A 20,086-nucleotide genomic window follows, 5' to 3' on the forward strand; every position below is an offset into this window, starting at 1 on the left:
TCTGTACGCCTTGGCGTACGGTGCAGTACTTAAGTAAACAAGTTTTCTTTACTTGTTATTTCTCACATTCAAAGAGCCCGTAGACCATCGAGCACTGTTACGTGCGGTCACGTTTCTTCTTCTCTACTTAAAGGTTCTTAGCTTCTTCTTCTGTACGCTTTATGTACGGCACAACACATAAATTAAGTGCTGTTAAGTGCATATTTGCTTCACACACTCAAAAGGCTCGTAAGCCGGTTGGCACATAGGCAAGTGCCCAGGCACGGTGACGTGCGATCACGGTTAAAAACCGTATGCCTCTACACCTTATACAAGGCAAGGCTATCACTAGCTGACTGAAGTATAATGTTTACTCCAAGCCAGCTGTGCGCAACCTGCGGCCGTGGGCAAGGACTTTGGCGGCCGTGGACGTGTATATTAAAGTGTACATAATGGCGGCCGTGCAGGTGTAGGGTCTCTGGACTCCAGCGAGTAAGGGGTCTCAACGCCGCGGAATCTTTGTCGGCCGGGTCGGTATGGTGACGCTGAAAGCCGATTTGGACTCTGGGGTCTCTAGACTCCTGCAAGTGTAGAATCTCAAACACCGCAGAACCTTCCTTAGCCGGGTCGGTATGTTGACCAAAATGTTGCCCTTTATATATTCATCGAGGCCTAGGGACTCTCGAGCTTACTCCGCATTTCCTGGGAGAAATGGGGTGAGATGGTGCAGCGTGGATAAACAAATGGAAGTAGCATTCGATGTAGCACTGCCATCTCCTAATGGTCTCCAGCGAGTCCCCTGACTTTGCAAGTATGTCTGCAAACATGCAAGAGCAAGGAAGCCATTAATGGCGATGTTTTCCAAACTTCCTGAAACAATTGCTGTAAAGGTTTTTTGTCCTATATGACGTTTCGTAGACATTTTTTTACATATGTAGACCAGTAAATTGAATATTGTCAGATATATCATACTCTGTTTTAATGTGTAATCTGTAAATTTTTACATAAATCATAAAACATTATTAAGTTTACTTGGACTTACTGGCGGCTGTTATTAAAGTAAAAAGTCTGTAGTGCGGCCGTCAATAGCGGAAAGGTTGCGCATGCCTGCTCCAAGCTGTTAGAAATGGTAAGAATGTACCACTGCAATTCTATTTACGGGGGTTATAGGAACTTCCCATTAATTATGCATTGTCATCTAAGAAATATTCATGAATCTTATAGAACAAGGAAAATGGCTCTTACAGCAACATTAAATTAGAATAAATCCAAATAAGAACTGCTGATAGCATCCACTTGAAAATTGAATGTGGTATAATTGCATCTGGTTATGTATTTAATTGTAATGCCTTGTAAGTTGTATCAAGGTGACACAGAGGTAGTGCTGCTGTCTCAAAAGATCAGTTTTCTGGGTTTGAATCCTGTGCCTGGATGTTGTCCTTGAGGATTTTCCGTGTTCTGTCTGTGCCTGTGTAGGCAAACCAAAAGGCTGGCAGTTGGATCTGAAATGGACTTGTTGGCCTTTTGAGGATTACTTCTTACCTTGTACTCAGTGTTGCCTAGAAAGTCTATGACCCACTGCAACCCTGAATTGAATTAAGTGTGCTTTACAATATTATGGTATTGTATCTTAGAGTCATGGCCGAAATTATCGGCACCCCTGGAATTTTCCCAAAAAATGCACCATTTCTCCCAGAAAATTGTTGCAATTTTGGTATCCACATGTTTATTTCCTTTATGTGCATTGGAACAACACAAAAAAAACAGAGATAAAAATCCAAATCTGACATCATTTCACACAGAACTCCAAAAATGGTCCGGGCAAAATTATTGGCACCCTTTCAAAATTGTGGGTAAATCTTTTTATTTCAAGCATATGATGCTCGTTTGAACTCACCTGTGACAAGAAACAGGTGCTGGCAATATAGCAATCACACCTGAAGCCAGTTAAAATGGAGAAAAGCTGACTCAAGCTTTCTGTTGTGTGTCTGAGTGTGCCACACTAAGCATGGAGAACAGAAAGAAGAGCAGAGAATTGTCTGAGGACTTGAGAACAAAAATTGTGGAAAAATATCAACAATCTCAAGGCTACAAGTCCATCTCCAGAGATCTTAATGTTCCTTTGTCCACTGTGCGCAACATAATCAAGATGTTCACAACACATGGCACTGTAGCTAATCTCCCTGGACATGGACGGAAGAGAAAAATCGATAAAAGACTGCAACGAAGGATAGTCCGAATGGTGGATAAACAACCCCAATCAACTTCAAAACATATTCAAGTTGTTCTGCAGACTCAGGGTGCAACAGTGTCAGCTCGAACTGTCCGTCGACATCTGAATGAAATGAAACACTATGGCAGGAGAGCCAGGAGGACCCCACTGCTGACACAGAAACATAAAAAAGCCAGACTGGAGTTTGCCAAAAACCTTCTGGGCGAACGTCTTGTGGACAGACAAGACCAAGGTAGAGCTTTTTGGTAAAGCTCATCATTCTACTGTTTACAGAAAACGGAATGAGGCCTACAAAGAAAAGAACACAGTACTTACAGTCAAACATGGTGGAGGTTCTAAGCTGTTTTGGGGATGTTTTGCTGCCTCTGGCACTGGATGCCTTGACTGTGTACAAGGCATCATGAAATCTGAAGACTACCAAAAGATATTGGGGAGCAATGTAGGGCCCAGTGTCAGAAAGCTGGGTCTGCGTCAGAGGTCATGGGTGTTCCAGCAGGACAATGACCCCAAACATACCTCTAAAAGAACTCAGAAATGGTTGAAGACAAAGCGCTGGAGAGTTCTGAAGTGCCCAGCAATGAGTCTGGATCTAAATTCGATTGAACACTTATGGAGAGATCTCAAAATTGCTGTTGGGAGAAGGCGCCCTTCAAATCTGAGAAACCTTGAGCAGCTTGCAAAAGAAGAGTGGTCAGAAATTCCAGTTGAGAGGTGTAACAAGCTTGCTGATGGTTATAGGAAGCGCTTGATTTCAGTTATTTTTTCCAAAGGGCGTGCAACCAAATATTAAGTAGAGGGTGCCAATAATTTAATCCAGACCGGTTTTTGAGTTTTGTGTGAAATGATGTCAGATTTGGCTTTTTTTCTCCGTTTTTTGTGTTGTTCCAATGCACAGAAAGGAAATAAACATGTGCATACCAAATTTCTGGGAGAAATGGTGCATTTTCAAGGAAAATTCCAGGGGTGCTGATAATTTCGGCCATGACTGTAAGTGATCACCTACTTGTATCCATCATGCTATGTCAATGTTCTATCAGCAAAGTGGCAGTTAAACTTTTTGAGCAAAAACTGGGAGATGGCCATGAAAAATAAAACAAAACAAAGAAAAAGTAGAAAGTGAAATGAAACTGAAGCCCAATACAAGAGACAATAATCACGGTCAAGAGAACAAGAGGGTCAAAACCAAACGTACACATGAAAAAAGAGCACAATTAAAAAACTTTGAATTCTTAACACATTTGGTATCCACAGATCAGATAAGGACTTGAACTCATAGCTGTCCTTTTATCCTGTTGTGTCGATTACGGGTCCTGGCCTCTAGTAAAACTGGGGGCGGACATAATGACGGAAATAAACAACAGTGGCATGTGAGGATCCAAACTCGTACCAAATCATGACACAAAGAGCAGCTCTCTGCTCTGAATGGCACAGATGAATTGGATTAAGAGAGAAAGAAATAACATAAACTGCTTTGAGAAGTGTTTATTATTCTAGTGTACATAATTTCAAAAAATCCAGTTTTTCTGACTTTCCCCACTACCTGCAGATGACCATAACATATGATGATCAGTTCCTGCTGACTGTCTCTGAAGATGGGTGTCTCCTCATATGGAAGATAATCGATAAGGAAGGACGAGGGCTGAAAAGTGAGAAGGAAGTTACATATGCAGAAGAGATCCTCATAACCAAGTCCGACTTGGAGGAAAAGGTAAATTCTGTTATTTCCAAATGGTTTACGTTTCATGTCTTTATTAGAGAAATTTGCTCCGTCTTGTGTGAGAGCTTGCATGGTCAGTGTTCGGAATACATTCTTAAAACTGCTTGAAACAATTCAGGGTTGTGAGGCCAAAGCTTATCCCATCAGCATCAAGTGCAAAACCGGAAAACACTCCGTAGTGAACACCAGTTCACAGCAAGGCCCACACAGGCACACAGTTAGACTCACTGTCATTACAGCCAATATATAACGGTGTTTTGTCATGGTAGGGTCCTAGGGTGTCCCTATTCTTCCTTTTCAGACTCTTTGTTATGTAGACCTGAACAGAATGAGTCAAATCTCACCTATAGACCTTTTATATTTGTTCTTACCAGCCTGGGCACTGTCAGCATGGACTGCTATTGTAGTTAAACACTTCACCCTTTCCTTTACATTTATAACCCCAGGCAATTCTGTACAGTATCAGAACAGGTAAGAGAGACAGTTACATGATTTATTCATAGTTCAACTTAATGTTTCCAATTGTGCCCAAATATATACAGTATGTTGAGTAAAATGAGTGTGACAATACAAGCTGGATAGAATGCAGTTCATCTCGTTTGCTTAGACTACCAGGTGTCTTAGCATATTGATTTGTCTCTGGTCCAGCATGGCCCTTGGATTGAATGCCAGAGATAGACAGCATGGCCGTATGCATTTATGGAACAGCAGAAACCACTTCTTTGTTAGCCTAAATCTGTGCTACTTCAGGTTCCTTGATGTACCTCTCATACTAATGGGATATTGTAGGGCAGAGACTCTACTGGTTCATTCCAGTTCTGTTTAGGCAAGACTCAGTCCTCATTCCATGCCTGGCCTTTCATCTCGGCCACCTGTATTCTCTCAGGCTAGTTGTTCAGAGCTTGTTTTCTAACAGGTCTTTTCTATATACTAGTTTTGATCTGTAGTAGGTACAATGACTTGTTTTGTAAAGTTTTATTCTTTTCTAAATACATATTTTTTACCATAATATGTAATTACACCATCATCATGACAAATCCATTTAACTTTGTGATATATCTCATTCACTTTTCTTAGGAATTATTTTACTGTGTGTTCAGAATTAAGCACTCTGAGCTTGTCTTCTAGACCAAGAATGCAACGTAGGCTTATATTAAATTAAATTAAAGAGTCACCCTGACATTTGTCTTCACGCACATGTGATTTCTAACTTGCTTTCGATATCAGAGAACAGGCTCTGTGATAGACTGGTACCCTACCCAGAGTTGGCCACTGCTGTGTGCTCAGTGCTGCTGGGATGAGCTGCTGTCCACTGGGTTGAATTAAACAGCTTTGAGAAGGCCATATTATGTTATAAAGTCAAATTATGGAATGGTGTTCACTGTATACAGTCATTTGAAAAAGTTTGGGAACCCCTTTTAATTCTTTGGATTTTTGTTTCTCATTGGCTGAGCTTTCAAAGTAGCAACTTCCTATTAATATATGACATGCCTTATGGACACAGTAGGATTTCAGCAGTGACATTACGTTTATTGGATTAACAGAAAATATGCAATATGCATCATAACAAAATTAGACAAGTGCATAAAATTGGGCACCCCAACAGAGATATGACATCATTACTTAGTTGAGCCTCCTTTTGCAAATCTAACAGCCTCTAGACGCTGTCCTCCTATAGCCTCTGATGAGGGTCTGGATTCTGGATGGAGGTATTGTTGACCATTCTTCATACAAAATCTCTCCAGTTCAGTTCAATTTGATGGACAGCCTGCTTCAAATCGTCCCATAGATTTTTGATGATATTCAAGTCACGGGACTGTGACGGCCATTCCAGAACATTGTACTTCTCCCTCTGCATGAATGCCTTTGTAGATTTCCAACTGTGTTTTGGGTCATTGTTTTGTTGGAATATCCAACCCCTGCGTAACTTCAACTTTGTGACTGATGCTCGAACATTATCCTGAAGAGTTTGTTGATATTGGGTTAAATTCATCCGACCCTCGACTTTAACAAGGTCCCCAGTCCCTGAACTGGCCACACAGCCCCACAGCATGATGGAACCTCCACTAAATTTGACAGTAGGTAGCAGATGTTTTTCTTGAAATGCGGTGTTCTTCTTCCACCATGCAAAGCGCTTTTTCTTATGACCAAATAACTCAATTTTTGTCTCATCAGTCCAAAGCACTTTGTTCCAAAATGAATCTGGCTTGTCTAAATGAGCATTGGCATACAACAAGCGACTCTGTTTGTGGCGTGAGTGCAGAAAGGGCTTCTTTCTCATCACCCTGCCATACAGATGTTCTTTGTGCAAATTACACTGAATTGTAGAACGATGTACAGATACACCATCTGCAGCAAGATGTTCTTGCCGGTCTTTGGAGATGATCTGTGGGTTGTCTGTAACCATTCTCACAATCCTGCTCATATGCCACTCCTGCATTTTTCTTGGCCTGCCAGACCTGCTGGGTTTAACAGCAACTGTGCCTGTGGCCTTCCATTTCCTGATTCCATTCCTTACAGTTACAGAAACTGACAGTTTTAAACCTCTGAGATGGCTTTTTGTAGCCTTCCCCTAAACCAGGAGACTCAACAATCTTTGTTTTCAGATCTTTGGAGAGTTGCTTTGAGGATCCCATGCTGCCACTCTTCAGAGGAGAGTCAAAGGGAAGGAAGCACAACTTGCAATTGACCACCTTAAATCCCTTTATATCTCATGATTGGACACACCTGTCTATGAAGTTCAAGGCCTAACGAGCTCATCCAACCAATTTTGTTTTGCAAGTAATCAGCATTGAGCAGTGACAGGCATTCAAATCAGCAAATTACAAGGGGACCCAAATTTTTGCATAGCCAGTTTTTCACATTTGATTTAATTTCATACACTGCTTCACTAAAAATCCATCCATCCATTTTCCAACCCGCTGAATCCGAACACTGGGTCACGGGGGTCTGCTGGAGCCAATCCCAGCCAACACAGGGCACAAGGCATGGAACCAATCCCGGGCAGGGTGCCAACCCACCGCAGGACACACACAAACACACCCACACACCAAGCACACACTAGGGCCAATTTAGGATCGCCAGTCCACCTAACCTGCATGTCTTTGGACTGTGGGAGGAAACCGGAGTGCCTGGAGGAAACCCACGCAGACACGGGGAGAACATGCAAACTCCACGCAGGGAGGACCCGGGAAGTGAACCCGGGTCTCCTAACTGCGAGGCAGCAGCGCTACCACTGCGCCACCGTGCCGCCCTCACTAAAAATCTTTTTTCGGAAAACACCCCAGTACTCAGGTGTTGCTAGGAAATGAAAGACATACCACTGTTATCTTTTTTGTTGAAAGTAGAATAAATTATTATACAGGCTGAGAGGGGTTCCCAGACTTTTTCATATGACTGTAAATTATGCTTGCACTTTTCCATGTTTTTAAAGACTGTCCTGAACATGCTTCAGCTCTGCTTTTAGAGTGTGTTTCCTATTATTATTTCTTGTTTCGAATCACAGAATCAGATCATGCTGGAACTGAAAACAAGAGTGGAAGAATTAAAAATGGAGAATGAATATCAGCTTCGGCTTAAAGACATGAACTATAATGAGAAAATTAAAGAGCTGACTGAAAAATTTATCCAGGAAATGGAAGCACTGAAAACAAAAAGCCAGGTGAGCTGGTGTGCAATTTTGTAGAAATGAAAAAGTCAAATCATAAAAATATCAGAGGCTAATGATGTTTGAACTGGCCTGCAAACAAGGAAACACAAGCCCTTACCTCGAAACATCGAGCCATGTTCAGCCAGTTAGGAAACAGAGAATGAGAATCCATAAACCCAGTATAATTGTCTCAGATTTTTATTTATCTTCTATAACTGATTCTATTTAAAAGATTGGCTGTTCCGAGTATGATGGCTTAGTGTTTAGAACTGCTACTGCACAAAGTAGTCATTTTGTTTAAACTTTGGCTTGGATGTTGTGTGTGTGGAATTTTGGGCAATTTTTCCAGCATCATTTTTGTTTATCAATGGATCCTCTATTTTCTATGATCTTTGTAAACTGTGGCTAGGGACGCTGCCACAATGGAGTGTCCATAAGTCTTGACCTGTGATGTCATCAAATCAACAGCATAAACATTAGAACTTGTCAATTCTTGGTATCCAAGATTTGATAACAGCAGACATCTTTGCTTGTGTGTGCTTACATGTTTGATGTTGTGGTGTTATAAACTAGAAATTCCCAGTGTAAAATCCCAAGTAATGACTCAAAATGCCCACAAGGGGCCAAATTACCATCAAACCCCGACTAGTCACACTTAAAGAGCAACGCAAAATCTTGATTCATAAAAAATTTATTTCACAAAATTTGCTCTAATGAGAATTCAAGCAAAATGACATCTCGCCTGAAGAAGGGGCCTGAGTTTCCTTGAAAGCTTGCATATTGTAATCTTTATAGTTAGCCAATAAAAGGTGTCATTTTGCTTGACTTCTCGTTACATCCACAATGGCTAACACAGTACAACACCCTAGTACTGCAAAATTGCTCTGCAACAAAGTAAAGCTCCATGGAGCTAAAGGAGTTGCCTGAAAAAACAAAGGCAATCTGAAGTAAATAAATCTCAAATCCAAAAAGTAGTCAAAATAGAGAGCACAGAGCTCAAAAAAAAAAAAAACACCACCACCACGAGTGTATTCACAATGAACCACAAGGGATTGTGGGTTCAGGGGCGGCCTTAGGCATGTGCAAACTGTGCACACCACTAATCCACCGCACTTTCTCTTCTTTGGCACCACCACCACTCTTCCCCAACAACCTTGTCCTCCTCCACCCAACTCTGGCTGCCGAGTGATGGTCGTTGGCTCCTTTTATAGTTCACCCGGAAGTGCTCCAGGTGCTTGATCACCGAGTTCCCGCTGCACTTCCGGGTGTGATGAATCTGCTGCCCACACGGGCTCAGGAGTACCAAACACAGCACCCCCTGGCAGTGCCTGCGGGACCCAACAGGGCTGCACCAACTCCAATTTCCAGGGAACCCTGTGGGAAATCGAGGCACTGCTCCACCCCAGGGGGGCGGCCATCTAGCGTCAGAGGCGTAGGTAGGGTTTTCAGCACCCGGGGACAACTGAAGATTTTGTGCCCCCTCCTGTTTGCCAAAATGCAATGGGGAACATCAATTCGGCACCCCCTGGATGCTGCGCCTGGGGACAGATGTCCCCCCTTGCCCCCTCCTAGCTACGCCACTGTCTAGCATCCAGGGGGAGGTATTGCAGTGTCCAGGGCTGCTCCCCCTGAATATAGTGTGCAGGGGCGTCCCGGCTGGGCATGGACGCCAACCGCCTGCCACAAGTATCAAGTTGCAATTTGCATATTTGCACTTGTTGCTGACACCCGCGCTTTGGCCACCAAATAAAGGCTCTTTGCGTGCCTCTGATTTAGACATAAGATCTTCTGTCTCACACTATTGGATGTGTCATGTGGTTGCACTACCAGCCAATGAAAGTCTGCAGCATCATGGTTGTATATGTATGAGGTTGATCAGCATGGTTCATATATGGTTGTTTCAGGGTGGAACCATGTGAGGCTTGAGGTGTATTCACAAATGCACATTTACAAGATGACTGTGATTTATAAGTGTAAATTGTGTAGAAATATGCGTACACCAGGTTTTATAAATCTGATTTTTTTTGGCATATGAGTTTTCTGTTTTTTGGCATATTTGTTAATTTACTCTCAAAATCATGCAAAGTTTTATAAATGAGGCCCTGAACTCTACACAGGTTTCAACTCAAAAGTGTATGCCTCACTGTTTCAAGCATTGTGACGATGCGGGTTCGCTCCACGCTCCCATCATCCTTCCGGGAGACCTGAACCCGACATTGTCGGTAATGTCACCGACGAGCTTGGCAGTGAGGCATATCAATGAAGCAAGGGGATGGTGTAAAAATGACAAGTGCTTTTATTAAAAACAAAACAGTGTCCAAATAAATAGTGCAGTGCTTCATATATCCATAAATAAATAATCCCATAAAAAATAGAGGTGAAAAGTGGAGGTTAAAATTCAATTAAAAAAAATCCTTTTTAAAAACAAAGTTAAAACAATGGCTCTTTAAAAACCAAGCCTGGTGCCTTCTTTTTACCTGGCGGCTCCTCTGCTTCTCCCATCGGGCTTCACAACAGGGGAGTTGCCATACATGCAGCTGACTTTCTTCGCAGATCTGGTCTGGTGGCCTTCCGATCCCTGGCTCTGGTTCTGCTCAACCAGACCGAGACTTGGGCTCCCCAGAGACCAGGACGCTCACACTGGGGCTTCTCTTCCCAATCTCCGACACCTGCTGCCTTCGCTGCAGTGAGCCAACCTTCTCCCAGTCACTCCTGCTCCAAACAAGTGCTCAGCAGGAGCGACCACTACTGTCGACCCTAGGGTGCCGGCCAAACACCCCTCTTGGGCTCACCTCTCCCAGCTGCCTGTATACAGCGCAAGCCTGCACTTGCTCGCTCTCCTTCTCTCGCTAACACACCGGCTTTCTCCTCGCTGCTTCCTGCCTTCTTCCCTGCAACCTCCGTCCATCTTGTCTTTCTTTTTTCTCCCCCAACTAGCCGCCTCGCGTTTCTATATATCACGGGGACGTGAAACAGCTGTGGCAATCAGCAGCTCCCGGGAACAATTATGGATGCGGACGACTCCTCACCTGTGCACTGAAGTGAGAATCGCCCGCATCACGAATTCCCCGAAAACCACTCGGCCACGCACCACCACGCCCCCTCGCTAAGCCATGAGGATTATTTAATTTAAAAACTGGCCCTTTTGACAAGAGCTGTGGACCTTGCTATACCACAAGCATCCAAGCCCCCAAACTCAAAAGGCAGGCTTTTAAAGTCAAAATGCCTAGAAATTGAGGAAACCCATACAAAGTGACAAAAGTGTGTAGCAGTAGAGGTGTGTGTCCACCTCTTGAACCCTCAGGTACCACTCCAAACACCAGGTAATAGTACAGTTCTTCTTTATTGTACAATAGTACAGTGCACCAAGCACCCTCCACTCCACACTACTCATAAACAATACACTCACAATAATACTCTTTCCTCCTCGCCCAGACACTTCGTCACCCTACCTCCCAGCTCAGCTCAGTGTCTGGGCTTTCCCAGAGTCCTTTTATACACCCTGACCCGGAGGTGTTCCTGCCCAACAGTCCACAGTTCCTTATTCCTTCCGGGTCAGGGTAAACAGTCCTTATCTTCAACCTGGAAGTACGTCATCTCTCCTGCTCACGTGACCAGAATGTACTTCCAGGTTATAGGGCACATATGAGTCCACAGGCTTCCCGACAGCGACTCCCAGTGGTCCCCAAGGTATCCAGCAGGGCTGTGTATAAAAACTACATAGTCCATGAGGCCCTGCTGGAACTCGGGGCACGTCCATGCTGTTGGGAGAGCTCCTCCTGGCGGCCTGGAGGTGAGGGCCGGAATAGGAAGCCGGCAATCCACCACAAGTGTTAGACACACATGCAATAAGTGACCACGTAGTGTAGCAGACAGTTGTAATGTAGGGACTTTTCAAAACTCAACTTAATATTATTTTGGAAAAATCAGATGAATATCATTGTCAAGCTATGTTTTGGCTGAATAGCCTGCTCTCGTCAGAATTGTTTTAAAGCTCTAACACTTTTACAATTTTTGCTTTATCACTTGGAGCAAATGTGTCAATTGATAATAAGAGTGAATGATAGCCCTGCTTGTGAAAACAGACTTAATGAGGAAATATAGGCGGTGGCAGGACTGCATTGTTTTTATCAAAAATGAACCCTGAAAGTGTGGTACCAGTTGTGATCCTTACCAGAGTCTGCAGACTCGGAGAACCAAATGTTGGCTTGTTCGCCAGAAAGAAAAGGCAGAGAACAGAGTCAATAGAAGTGTGGCCTTTGTTATGTCAACAACTTAGATCATGTGGATGACCTAAGTTTGCAATGTCTTACACTGTGAAAATGCTATCCTGAATGCACAAGGACTCTTTGGAAATTATGCCGAAGCTCATCATTGTCTTCATCTTACAGTCCATCTTCTGGGCTCCATATTCAGATCAACACCGAATGCCAGCTGTTCCACATCCACCTTCATTTTAAAAGGTTATTTCCTTCCTTGTATAGCTTTTAACTGAATAAATTCTTTTGTTTTTTCAATAAAGGTCCTTAAAAGTGAAATGGAGAAACAGCAGTTGAAGTATACACAGGAGATGGTCGACTTAATAGAAAAGCAGTCAAAAGAGCAACAAGATTTGGGTAAGAGTGCTGACCTGAATTATGTGATGTGTATAGAAAGGGGGGACACATCATGAATCCAGTGTCTAATATTCAAATCTTCTGCCTGTGTGGAGTTTGCATGTTATTCGCATGGGATTTTCATTGAGTATTCCCATTTTCTTCAAATGTCCTCAAAGACCTGCAGCTTAAATTAATTGGCAGATGTGAAGTGGATGCAAATGAAGAGGCCCTAGAATGGCACCCTGTGCAGGGCTGCCAGGATAGGCTTCAACCTCTTGCAGTCCTGAATTGTATTAGCCAAGTTTGAAAATGTTTTGTCAATGTTTTATTTTTGACGCCCCTTCACTGTCACTTATACATCTTGGGAGAAGGGCCTCCCCATATGAGAAGGCACATAATAAATATGCTGCAGGAACTCTACTGTGGCCAATGAACTGTCCATTAGTGAGCTGCTCCTGACCACATGTACGAGGGTAAATCAAAAAGTAACGGCAAATTTTAAATTACAGTATTATTTGTGTGGTTGCAAAGTGGCAACAATTACATGCAGCTTAGCATAATACCCTACCTTATTATGTTTACCTTCTTCTTATTCTGCTGTGATTATTATTATTATTATTATTATTATTATTATTATTATTATCACCACCACCACCCTCCTCTCAGTTCACTAAGATATGCTGGTATGTTCGTTAGAGGTCAACCAGACCACTCAGATTTTGTATTCAGCTTGTTGTTCAGCTGAGGACAGCTTTGGACCTCAAACCCTGAGGTTGTGCATTCAAATCCCGCTGCTGACACTGTGTGACCATGATCAAGAAATGGAACCAATTGCATCATAAACGTTGTAATTCTTCTTCTTCTTCTTCTTCTTCTTCTTCTTCTTCTTCTTCTTCTTCTTATTATTATTATTATTATTATTATTATTATTATTATTATTATTATTATTATGTTTGTCCAGAAGCATTAGTATCAGAACACTATAAAGCGTGGTCATGATTTCCAAAGAAACCACAAAACTTAAATCATGACATCGTGTATTCACAAATGTAACCTCCCTAGCTGGGAGCTGGGGGTCAGTGTAGGATGATTCATAAATGCTTCTCAAGTCTTATTCTAAAATAGGACAAATTCTTATCCTAGTCCAACTTTTAATGCAATTCCTAGGAGTAATTCTGAGATGCTTGATAAATACAGGCCCTGGATGCCAGGGGCTTTCTCACAAAGGTCACAACATGGGTGTCAGTTACGTAAATGAGTTAAAAGGTTGCCTCTCGTGGCTATTCCCTTTCCAATGTTTGTAGATAAACCTTACCTTTTGCCATTATTTTTTGACTTCCAGTAACAAATTTCTTGTTCTGGTTCGTGGTTCCTGACTCCTGAATTTTGGTTTCCCATTTTGGCTGTGATGAAAGACTGCTTTGACTCATGGTTTTGACCTTGCCTTGTTTCTTTGGCTAAGTCAAAACTCCCAGGTCTTTTTCCCTTATCCTTACTGTCTATCACAAGTCTGTTGGTTAAACCTAAGGAGACGTGGCCTTCTGACACTGGTATTTAGGATGAACCAGCTGATGAAATGGCTGCTTTGGCATTGCTTCTGTTTCTGATTCCTGATTTCGATTCAAGATTATTTATTTGTTGGGTTTACTATGATTGATTTTGTGTTTTTAAGTTTAGTTGACTTATAGATCAGCAAATCTATTTTTGCTCTTTATTTTCTTCCTGCGCGCCTTATTTTTGATCATCCTTAATATCAATAAACTTTACTGAGTTCACTTGGGCTGCCCTGTATTTTGGCCTGTGCAAGGTCGTAAGCATGCCTTTTGAGTTTGGGGCTAGGCCATCTGGGAGTGGTGAGGCCCCCCTACTATTTTTGTCAGGATTGGTTTCATTATTTAATTTTTCCTATATCTATCTGAAGTTATTTGGAAAATCTACACATCTTTTATGGGGTTTCGACACCAAAGTAAATTGATTTTGAGGTTTATTTTGCTATTTAAGATGTCCTGAGAAAGTTTATTATCTTGAAAGTTATGTTTTGACGTCATTGTAGCTGAGATTGGATAAAACTGTGTAATTTCTGATTTCTTGACTTTAACTCTTGTTTAGCCAAATACTTTGGTGAAAGATAGGCTTGCAATCCTAGCATGGCTCTGGCTTACGTCTTTCTCATGGTTCATTTCAAATACATTATTTTTATGGTCTACTGAGAATAAATTTGGCACATATGTGTGATTTTGGAAAGGACAGATCATAACACTGAGGTACAACAAGGATGGGACAACAGATGGAGTTTGAATATTACATTATAAACACAAACTCTTAGAAAGAATATTTCTGAATGAAAAGGAAGGTTGGAATCAGGTGTGGTATCTTTTTTGCTTTTCTGGCTCTTTTAATGATTTTTCTGAAGCTCTTTAATTTGGCAAAATTCATGTTCCAACATTTCAGAATCTGCTAACAACCAGAAGCTAATGCTGGAATACGAGAAATACCAAGAGCTGCAGACGAAGTCACAGCGCATGCAGGAGGAATACGAGAAGCAACTGCATGAGTTGGAGGAAAGCAAGTCCTTGGCATTGGAGGATCTCACAGAATATTATGAGACCAAGATACAGGAGAAGCAGACCACTTTAGAGCAGGTAATGGGATTTTAATCATAGTTTTGCAACATTCATCGTACGGGTTGGTAATTAAATTTTGATATTTTGCTTTCCTTTTGATAAGTTAAATCATTTTTATTTTGGTCATTTATATTTTTATCATTTTCCCAGTGACATTGTTATGTCAACATTTTGTTTGTGTTTTACATGTTTTTTTGCATTGTACATTATGTTAGCACAATTTTGGTTTAAATGTTATCAACACGCATGATGTTTGACTCAAAGGAAGAGAAGACATTTGTGAGAGACGTAGTGCTGAAACAATTAAATAGAAAAGTCAAAACTAATTACATAACAAGATTCTGGCTTTGAACCACGCTCTCTTGAAACTTGATTGTTTAATTTTGCTCTGTGTTTTCAAATTTTCCATTGGATTACTGTATTGAGACTAAGTCTGCTATCAGATTGTCTTAATTGTTTAAGCAACTCCTTTTGCCTTTGTGCTCCTCTGAACTGATTTTAGTGCTTCAGAGAATTTTTGTATTAATAAATCTTTTTATTCATAAAGTTTCTACGTGGTCTTCTCTGTTACTAGCTGGATTTTTTTTGAAGGTGTTTCCTCTTCTAGTGGGCACTTTTTGTAACTTTTTGGGACTTGTATGCTTTGGCGACTTCAAGCACATAACAAAAACATTGAGTCCAGAATTGAATTTCTTATTACTGGCTTCCTGGAATATGTGGCTTTAGAAAATAAATGCTTGGGTAGAATTTATTAATAAATAAGACTAAACAGTCTATGACACAATAGGTTTAGAGTGTTATTATGGTGCCCAGAGGACAGTGAAATTCTTACCTGTGTGTGGTAATCAAGATTCAAAACATTGCCCTTCTCCGCACTATAATTAGCAAGTATAACTACCTTACCTACTAGCAGATTTTTAGTCACCACCCAGTGACTAAAATAGGATTCCTGGGCTTACTGTTCATGACAGGGAGAAGAGCTTAGCAATCTGGAAAGATTTCACAATAATGTCACCGCTTTTCATATCACAAGACGCCAGTTACAATGCCCTTAGATTCCTTCCAAAAGGGGTATATCTAACACTGCTCTCTAGGGGAAGAACCAGTGACGTACCAGAGGGATTACATCTCTCAGATGGCAACATGGGGCTTTGCCCCCTGCTCGCTTTGCTCGCCTACCCCCGTCGTTTTGAACCCGTGCCCGCTGGGCAGCCACGTGTGTGGATGACGCACGTTTAATACGGAGCGTTCGCCCGTGTCACTCTGGGCCCCCCCCCCCATTAATACGGAGCTCCGTCCGTACTATTATGCGGTGCATTGTGGACTACTGCGGACCCCGTAGTGTTTCTCGTTTCAGTTTGTATCTCGGTCAGTCGAGCTTTTGTTTATGAAGCTTTTGAATTCCGGTCTTCATTATCTGTAACCTACTGTCTATGTGTTTTGCCCCCTCGTGTAACCTGTTTATGACGTTTTACTTTGCTTTCTACTCTGTCTTTCATTTCTGATCTCGCTTTATTCTGCTTTTGTTTCAATGACACCTGGTCCGTGGTGAATATATTATTCCCTTTTTCGAGTAATAAATTCATTTGTTTGCGATACTCTGATGTTTATCGTACTGTTAATAATGCATCACTGTAATGTGATTCACCTATGCCGTATAGTTTGGACGTGTGAGGATGGCGGAGTGGTGGCTCTGAGGCTAGGGATCTGCACTGGCAATCAGAAGGTTGCCGGTTCAAATCCCGTAAATGCCAATAGGGACTCTGCTCTGTTGGGCCCTTCAGCAAGGTCCTTAACCTGCAATTGCTGAGCGCTTTGAGTAGTGAGAAAAGCGCTATATAAATGCAAAGAATTATTATTATTATTATTATGTTTAATACGGAGCGTTCGCCCGTGTCACTCTGGGTCTCCCCACTGTTACTACGAAGCTCTTTCCGAACTATTATGCGGTGCATTGTGGAGCACTGCGGACTCCGTAGTGTTTCCCGTTTCACTTCGTATCTCGTTTAGTCGAGCTCTTTCTTTTTGGAGCAGTGCCTGCCTGGTCTGCGGCATTTCAGACGCACGTTGTAGGTGCCTGCGTTCATAAATTATATCCAGGCAGGCGCGTGTTTGTATCTCGGTCACTCGAGCTGTGTCGTGTTGAACCCGTGCCTGCTTTGCCTACACAGTTTGAGACGCGCATTGTAGGCGTCCACGTTCATTAGATCTGTCCACGCGGGCTCGGTGTCGAAGCTGTGTTAGTTGTTGAGCTGTTTGGTTTTGGAGCCGAGACAGTTTTGCTTCCGTGGTTTCAGACACGTGTCCGTACCATCTCGGGTTTGATGTATGAACCTTTGTGGACTCCGTAGTGTGTCCTGTTTCACTCTGGGGCGGGGCGGACTCCTCTTGTTTTACTATGTCTCCTCCTGCGCTTTGACCACGCATTAGTGCCACTCACAATATGGCAGCGACGTCTGCGCCTTCCGTATTATGTCAGTTTTTACCATGCTGTGTAGGTGCCTTTGCCTTTTGTACTTTACCGCGCCTTCCGACGCCCGATGTAGGCGCCTGCACCTTCCGGGTCCGCCTCCGCTGTGTGGTGTGAACGTTTAACTGTCGTTGTTTCAGCCTTTATATTCTGTATCTCGGTGTGCATGTGTTTCGTGCCTAGGTTTTTTTGAAGCTGTTGCATTCCAGTTTTCATCATCTGTAACCCGCTCTCCATGTGTTCGTCCCCGTTCTTTAATCCCTTTATAAAGTTTTACTTTGTTTCCTACTCTGTGTTTTATTTCTGACCTCACTTTATCCCGCTTGCAGCATGTCAGACGGTTCGTAGTCTTTCTCGTTTTACTCTGGGGAGGGGGGCTTTGTTCTGTAACCTGCTCTCCATGTGTTTGTCCCTGTTCTTTAACCTCTTTATGACGTTTTACTTTGTTTCCTACTCTGACGGTTCGTAGTCTCTCTCGTTTTGCTCTGGTGCGGGGGGCTTTGTGTGGCGCCTGCGCACGTGCGTAGTCTCTCCTGTTTCACTTGGGCGGGGGGGGACTTTGTGTCGCACTTGCACACTATGTCTTTTGTGTCCACGGGCAGGTCCCTGCGTCCATATTCGGTTTACCATTCTCGTTTAGTAATATGGATAGCATCCCATCTGGGACTGGTTCTTACTTTACACTAATTACTGATTTTGTGTCTGGTCCAGCTGTATAGCTCCAAGACTTGCTGTCTTAACCCTAGTGCTTTCCATAGGGCATACAACAGCAATGGTTAAAAAGGATATTAGGAGAGCTAAAAGACAGTTAGAGAGAAATTATGCATGAAAGGCAAAAATAACTCAAATTCATTCAATATGTTAATGGTGAAAGAACAATTAAGAAGGATGTGAAGAGTATTAGGAACTAGGCAAACTAGAATGTAGGCAATAAATACCGTGTTTCCCTGAAAATAAGACAGGGTCTTATATTAATTTTTGCTCCAAAAGATGCACTAGGGCTTATTTCCAGGGATGTCTTATATTTATTCATGTACAACAATATACATTTATCCAAATACAGTCATGTCATCTTCTTCTGGAATATCGTCATAACTCTCCACATTCAAACCCCGAATTTCTTACTAATCCAGCCGCTTTTAGGATCCTCCAGGATCATTGTGCGTTTGATGAATGGTTCGATGTGGTGAAGCAAAATGCCGACATACAATTCAATTCAATTCAATTCAATTTTATTTGTCATTCAGCAGAACATCCAATATGTGCTGCAGAACGAAAATACGATGCACAAGACATTAATAAAAACACATAGTTAAAATCAATTACATTCAATTACAAGTGCAGAAAGATTCTGATTAAAGATGCACAAAAATTCTGATTAGAAGTGCATAAAAATTTCTAATTAAAATTGCATAAGAGTCTAAATAGAAAATACATAAAATTCTGAATTAAAAATGCCTACAATAAAATACTAAAATGCTTCATTTAAAAGACGAACGGCAGTAGGAAAAAAACTGTTTTTAAACCTGGTAGTTCTGCATTTCAGGCTGTGGTACCTTCTGCTTGAGGGCATGAGGGAAAAGAGTTCAGAGGCAGGATAAGCAGGGTCTCTAGAAATCCGCACAGCTCTGGCCAGACAGCGTTGTTTTGCCAAGTCTTGTACATTAGGCAATGTGGCTCCAATGATCCTCTCCGCAGCCCTCACCACTTTCCTCAGTGCTTTCCAGTCCGAAGCACTGCAGCTCTCCTGCCACAGAGAGCTGCTACAGGTTAGCACGCTCTCTATGGTCCCTCTGTAAAAAGTGGTGAGGACTGACTTACTGAGATGGGCCCTCTTTAGCCTCCGCAGAAGGATCAAGCGCTGGTGAGCTTTCTTGATGATGGAGGAGGTGTGCAGGGACCAGGTGAGGTTGTTTGTCACATTGACTCCCAGGAACTTAGTAGACTGCACAATTTCCACAGCAGTGTTCTTAATGTAGACTGGGATGTGTATCAGCTGTTTCTTCCTGAAGTCGATCACCAGTTCTTTCGTTTTTTCGACATTCAGTATCAAATTGTTTTTATCACACCATTCCACAAATGACTTCACCTCCTCTCTGTAATCCCCCTCCCCATCACCTCGAATGAGACCCACCACTGTTGTGTCGTCCGCATACTTAATAATTTGGTTTGTGCTGAACTTGGCACAACAATCGTGGGTCATGAGCGTGAAGAGGAGGGGACTTAGAACGCACCCCTGTGGAGAACCTGTGCTCAAGGAGATGGTATCTGATTTATTCTTTCTTACCCGTACGTACTGAGGCCTATCCATTAGAAAGTCCAATATCCAGTTTTGCAGAGGTATGCTCAGTCACCTTTACAATACCGTCAGAATGTACGGCGGCGTATTTGAACCACAGAGAAAAAAATAAGGACATAATGAAAATGTCTATTTTGTGATTAAAGTAAAACTTTCGGCTTTAACCTTGAAATGTGCTCTTTAACCTCGTAGTTTACTTTTATCATTAAAGCAGACCGTCGTAAACATCATCTTAAAACCGACCCAGTTGTTAAATCGCTACGCGCTTCTGGGGCTTCCTCCTGAACTGACAGCAGCAATCATCCCACAGAACACATTACATTTATGATATTCCAGCTCTCTGCACATTTTAGAATTCTTAGATTTATACTTGATATCACTTTCATGATGAAATGCATTAAAATATGTATGCTACATTTTACGGATAAATCGTTAACTTTGTTTAAATAGTGAATACTGTTAATAGTTACACATATGGGGTGGCACGGTTGCAGAGCAGTAGTACTACTGTCTTGCA

General features: G+C 42.2%; 1 protein-coding gene across 1 annotated transcript in view; it reads left to right on the top strand.

Annotated features, from left to right (window-relative positions):
* The window catches only part of cfap57 (cilia and flagella associated protein 57), a 114,405-nt gene that overhangs the window by 46,722 nt on the left and 47,597 nt on the right, over positions 1–20,086 (top strand). Inside the window, exons 12-15 of the mRNA XM_028810850.2 lie at positions 3,759–3,920; positions 7,435–7,590; positions 12,101–12,194; positions 14,628–14,818. Coding sequence (XP_028666683.1) covers positions 3,759–3,920; positions 7,435–7,590; positions 12,101–12,194; positions 14,628–14,818 — 603 coding nt within the window. The remainder of the gene's footprint in view (positions 1–3,758; positions 3,921–7,434; positions 7,591–12,100; positions 12,195–14,627; positions 14,819–20,086) is intronic.

This window comes from Erpetoichthys calabaricus, chromosome 10 (genome assembly GCF_900747795.2).
Source record: "Erpetoichthys calabaricus chromosome 10, fErpCal1.3, whole genome shotgun sequence".
NCBI lineage: Eukaryota > Metazoa > Chordata > Cladistia > Polypteriformes > Polypteridae > Erpetoichthys > Erpetoichthys calabaricus.